Raw genomic sequence first — 5,901 nt, forward strand, 5'->3', positions numbered from 1 at the left:
AGTGTCGGGGGGGGGGGGGGGGGGGTGAAGTAAGGCTGAGGACAAAATTGATCACGTGACTTTGATGCTTGAAAAACTTTGTCGCATGACCTAGCTGGAATGTGTTTCTCCCAATAAGGGTTTAGATTTGACTTCATGTCTCAGCCCCTATTGGGAAGACTAATGTCAACCCTGTGCAGGACACCTCTTCATGTGTCTCCTGTTCTCATTTATATATGAGAGTACTTGTATGGTTAGGAAGCAGAAGTCGCCACTTCTGAGCCTGCTTGGCTCCTGATGTCTGGGAAAACATGTCCTGGCAGGATGTAGGTCTTCCACACTCCCCATAGAGACTTGGCTGCAAAGGACTTGGCCATAAACCGATGTTGTCAGCATTTCAATAAAACTTTCAAGTTCTGGTTGTGTACACAGAAGCTCCTCTTCTTAAAGTGAAGCAGTCCCAGGTTGGTCTTCTGTGTGCATGTCTGGAACAATCCGCTCCTAAACAATGATTTCATCAGAGTGTGGCTGGTCCTTTGCATTAGAATATGGCTAGAAGAGACTATATTAGGAGCAAAAGCTGGCCAGAATGTCAATGTGATCCCTAGTAGGACCAGATTTTCTTTGAGCACCTTGTGGGGCTCTCATGGGCGCATGACAACCTCTCCTCCAGAAAGCACCGATCTGTTCATCTTGTATCAGAACTGTAGGACTACACTGCTCTGTTTCTCCCCACAGGAGCGGATGTCACTGAAGCATCAAAACAGCGGAAAATGGGCAAAATCCAAAGCCATCATGGCAAAATATGATGAGGAGGTAAGCAAGTGTGTCATAAGCGGAGTTCTCCAGAAGTGCAGAATATTTCGGGAGAAATAGAGGAAGGAGCACAGTCCTCTGGCCGTGCAGAGTATTTCGTGAGGGAAGAGATGGAGGAAGGAGCAGACTCCTCTAGCAGAAAGGAAATGCTGTGAGGTGGTGGGCCAGTGGGTGGCATTGGGAGTCAGGGAAGAGATGGGTAGGAGGCAGATGGAGAGAGGTGGGCAGAGGAGTTAGGGGTTCTGTGATGGGAGGAAGCGGTGCATAGAAGGGAACTTATGCATCTGGCGGGGTGCTGTGTTCTGGGAAGGAGGGGGGTGTCTTTTAAGGTGGGTATGAGGGCAGTGCTGTGTCCTGGGGAAGAGATATGATGGAATGGGGTACTTTGTCCGAGGATCTAGGTGGCCGTGAGAGTGGCACTGTGACTGAGAGGTGAGATGGAAGGTAGAGGGGTGCTGTGGTTGGGAGTGGAAGGGGGGCACTGTAACTGAGAGGTGAGATGGAAGGTAGAGGGGTGCTGTGGTTGGGAGTGGAAGGGGGGCACTGTAACTGAGAGGTGAGATGGAAGGTAGAGGGGGGCACTGTAACTGAGAGGTGAGATGGAAGGTAGAGGGGGGCACTGTAAAGGGGTGCCGTAACTGGGCGTGTTGTGCATAGAAGCTGGGACCTGGCCTGGTGTGGTGCGGAGCAGGATGCAAGGGAGGTGCTGCTGGCAATGCAGGAGAAATGTGCAGGGGATCCAGGGTGAAGGTGCAGGAGATCAGTATACAAAGGCATGGCCATGGTTAGAGAAGCCGACAGCAGTGCATGGAGGAAGCAGGATGGGCCATCGGGCTCTGGGTGCTGCTCCTCTGCTTGGCAGGGTGAAGAACATAACTGGTGGCTGGACTCCTAGTTTTATCATATTCCACTTTGTGATTTCATGGCTTTTCTCTTCCGTCACTCCTCCTTTAGGCCCGAAAGGCCATGCAAGAACAGCTACAGAGGAATAAAGATTTAACCAGGAAAATCGAAGTTCTGTCAGAGAGCGATGAGAGCGAGGAAGAGGAGACCGTCCCAGATTTTGTCAATGACGTGCAAGTGATTTCTGAGGGCCGCAACCCCTGGATGACGGGAAAACTGAGCAGTGATGCAAAGGATTCTGGGAACCAGGAGGAGGAGGAGAAGGCACAGGCGGAAGCAGAATTAAACACAAAGCCTGAGGATCAAGATGATGAAGAGGAAGAGGAGCAGGAATCCGAAGAAGAGGTTTTACTTAAAGAGTTTGAAGACAAACGACGTTTGAGGAAGCAACAAGAGGAGCAGGAATCCAATGACAAAGAATTAGGTGAGTAGCGATGAAGTGGAGCGCGATGATCCGCATTAAAGTCGACTTATTGAAATTTACACTTCATTTATGACGAGGCCATGTCAGCATTACCAACCAACCCCCTCCTTCTCCCTCCCCTCTTTCTCTCCCTCCCCTCTTTCTCCCCCCCCCTCTTTCTCCCAAAAAACGCTTCCTCTTTTTTTTAAATTTCTGTTGAATTTGTCTTTTGCGCTGATTCAGATGTTCCCAAAAACCATCGTATTACATGTTCTGCTCACAGCGCACAATCGTCATATGTCGCCTTTGGGTTAGATTCAACTTCTGCTTTCGCATACAAAACATCGTTGTTGTTTTTTTGTTCTTTCTATGTTAGTACAAGACAATGTTATCAATTTATTACAGGCAATATACGCAGCACAAGAAGCTTGCAATCTATTTCCCGATCTGACATACTAGGGCCGATTTCAATGGGAGTCAATTACAAACCATGTCTCTTCAACAGTCTATATATACAGAGTCTCTCTCTCTCCCCCTCTTTCTCCCTCTCCTCTCTGTCATGATGCATCTATAGGAATACAGAGATGAGAGTCAGACTACAAGGATGAGAATCTGAGATTATTCAAATTGTTCCTGAATTGGTCATGTTGCCAACAGCCAACACATTTCGGGGGGTGGGGGGGGCAGACCACTCCCCCCTTCTCCAGGGCTGCAAACTAAATATACAACGTATTCCTAAATGTTTTAGATTTTGTAGCCCCAATGAAGGAGAAGTTGGTTTGGCCCCTGATATGTGTTGACCAATATATGAGCAATTTAGATGATCTCAGACCCTTTCATCCCATTGGTCTATCACTCCTACTGTCGGGGAAGGTTGCTGTATGTGAGTCTCTTCCCCAGCGCCAGATCCCTTCAATGTCCCGGCGCCTCTTTAATTTGTCTTTTTGGAGTTCACAAATCTGGTCCAGACTTCTTGCTGGTGGCTGAGGAGGGGTGGGGTGGGGGGGTGTACTCTAGTTTATAGTAAAAACACATTGAAGCGTCATGCCTAGCATCTCCTTCTGTTCCATGCGCAGGTAATAGACTGGAGACATCAGACCTGACTACGGAAGCTGAGGAGAAGCAAGTGTCCCAGTTCAACCAGCTTTTTCAGAAGTTGATGGAACAAAACCGTAAAGAAAAAGAACTGAACAAGGACAGCCCGGCTGCTGAACCCGAGGAGCCATCAGGAGGTGACCCGGAGGAGGAGCTGGAGGGAGCAGAGGAAGGACCTTTACTGATGGAGAGCGATGAGAGGAAGCAGACTCTGGAAGATGTAGAAGCTCTGGCACAGGAGGAAGGGATCGATGAGCTCGCAACCCAACTGAATGATCCTGGAAAGAAGAAATCAGGAGAGCCGAGTGTGCAGCCAACCAGCGTCAAGCAGGCCAGGAAATCTAAACTGATTGACCACAATGACGTCCTACCTGTGAAGGCTAAGAAGGTTCGGATGCATCTGCTGCCCACCACCGTGGAGGAGGAGGACGAGGTGAGGATCTGAAATAGACTTGAATAGATCGTTACTTGTACAGTATTCTCAAAGCAGCCAATCAAATGCCAGCTGCCATTTTTTCTTTTTCAGTGCAGGTTGGGTTCAATAACACCTGATTGGTCGGTATGGGCTAGCATACACCTTTGTGCCAGTCTTTTTAAATGACCTCCGGCCTTCCCCTCGGTCTTGTATCTGACCTCCGGCCTACCCCTCGCTCTTGTATCTGACCTCCGCCCTTCCCCTCGCTCTTATAGCTGACCTCCGCCCTTCCCCCTCGCTCTTGTATCTGACCTCCGCCCTTCCCCCCTCGCTCTTGTATCTGACCTCCGCCCTTCCCCCCTCGCTCTTGTATCTGACCTCCGCCCTTCCCCCCTCGCTCTTGTATCTGACCTCCGCCCTTCCCCCCTCGCTCTTGTATCTGACCTCCGCCCTTCCCCCTCGCTCTTGTAGCTGACCTCCGCCCCTTCCCCCTCGCTCTTGTAGCTGACCTCCCGCCCTTCCCCCTCGCTCTTGTAGCTGACCTCCCGCTCTTCCCCCTCGCTCTTGCACAGTTGTACCGGCTCCTCTCCTGGACTGGAATGTCTTCCTCTGATGTCACTGCACACTCAGAGCTTCTCACACTGTGCAGTAGAAGCTGCAGCGAGTCAGATAGAGCTCCGCCTCCTTTCCTGGCTGGAGGACGTTCCTGTTGTCCTAGTACTGCAGCCTCACTCCCATTATATTTGGTTATCTTACCCCCCATTTGGAAGGCTTGGCCACCGACCATTGTGCAGCTGTCAGTAGACATTGACTTATTCAAAAATCGTTGTGTTGTGTAGGAGATGGAAGACGATGAGACGGCACAGAAAATGATCATCCAGGAGGCATTTGCAGGCGATGATGTCATCAGCGACTTCCTTAAAGAGAAGCAGAAGGCTGAGGAGGCGGGGAAGCCCAAAGACATCAACCTGGTGTTACCCGGATGGGGGGAGTGGGGTGGAACCAACCTCAAAGTCAGCAATAAAAAACGCAGTAGGTAAGACATGGGCCAGAAAGCCTGGAGACCTGAGGTGGGTGGAGCTGTGACACTTAAAGGGGATCTCCAGCCAGCAGTTCATGTATCCCCCCTTCCTTGCCCATAACCCTGCACACGCAACCCTATTTCTCCCCTCCTATGATCAGTGCAAGCTATCGTAAAAAAGTGCTGCTGTTACCTTCAAAGGAACTGAGACATTGTGGTCAAATGACCACTCCAATCCTCCATTCCCTTGTTGGTCTCTGGATGGGGGGATGGGGGGGGAGTAGTGGTGGCTCCTAACCTGTGGTGTGGAGAGCATTGGGAAGGGGGGCATTAACAATACCATCTGCCAGGACAAGAGACAAATTAGTGTATGTCCAGTATATATTGTTTTTGTTGCATAGACGGTGGGATGGCGCTCTCTATACAGCCTGTCGCCGTACATACACATTGTTCTTTTTTTTTCCTGCCAGTAATGGGTGTTGCATACAAATGTTTGCGCATATGTAGAGCTAGGCAGTTGCTTATATGGTGCTTATGAGTATGAGGCCCGCATGCCACCCTCCTCCACCGGCTATCCTGGGCTCCACTTTCCCCTGTGCGTGCCTGGGACCGGCACGGCGGGTCTCGCTGCCTGGGTCGGAGGGAGATCAGCACATGTTCTCCTGCTTATCTCCCCTCCGATTGCTGAATGTGGAAGTGATTGTGTGTTACTTTACTTCCTCCTTCAGCCTGTCATTCTTCCTGCTGTAGTCGCAGGAGGAGCTGGTGAAGTAGATCTGTGTTTCAACAGCTTCTTTGAGGGTCGCTAGGTGACATTACAGGTCAAATAGACCCCTGATGTCTCCATAAAGAGGACTTGGAACTGTATCTGTGCTATCACGTAGGGGGAGAGAGATTGAGGAGAGAGAGAGGGAGAGATTGATGGAGGGAGGGGGAGAGATTGAGGGAGAGAGAGAGATTGAGGGAGGGGGAGAGAGAGATTGAGGGAGAGAGAGATTGAGGGAGAGAGAGATTGAGGGAGGGAGAGATTGAGGGAGGGAGAGATTGAGGGAAGGAGAGAGTGAGGGAGGGAGAGATTGAGGGAAGGAGAGAGTGAGGGAGGGAGAGATTGAGGGAAGGAGAGATTGAGGGAGGGAGAGATTGAGGGAGGGAGAGATTGAGAGATTGAGGGAGGGGGAGGGAGAGATGGAGGGAGGGAGATTGAGGGAGAGAGGGAGATTGAGGGAGAGAGGGAGATTGAGGGAGAGAGAGAGATTGAGGGAGGGAGGG

General features: G+C 50.7%; 1 protein-coding gene across 1 annotated transcript in view; it reads left to right on the plus strand.

Moving 5' to 3' along the window:
- The window catches only part of LOC108796737 (U3 small nucleolar RNA-associated protein 14 homolog A-like), a 27,466-nt gene that overhangs the window by 17,096 nt on the left and 4,469 nt on the right, over window positions 1–5,901 (plus strand). The window contains exons 10-13 of the mRNA XM_018568249.1: window positions 718–795; window positions 1,750–2,122; window positions 3,154–3,629; window positions 4,451–4,647. Coding sequence (XP_018423751.1) covers window positions 718–795; window positions 1,750–2,122; window positions 3,154–3,629; window positions 4,451–4,647 — 1,124 coding nt within the window. The remainder of the gene's footprint in view (window positions 1–717; window positions 796–1,749; window positions 2,123–3,153; window positions 3,630–4,450; window positions 4,648–5,901) is intronic.

Source organism: Nanorana parkeri, unplaced genomic scaffold, assembly GCF_000935625.1.
Source record: "Nanorana parkeri isolate BGI_ZX_2015 unplaced genomic scaffold, ASM93562v1 scaffold1162, whole genome shotgun sequence".
NCBI lineage: Eukaryota > Metazoa > Chordata > Amphibia > Anura > Dicroglossidae > Nanorana > Nanorana parkeri.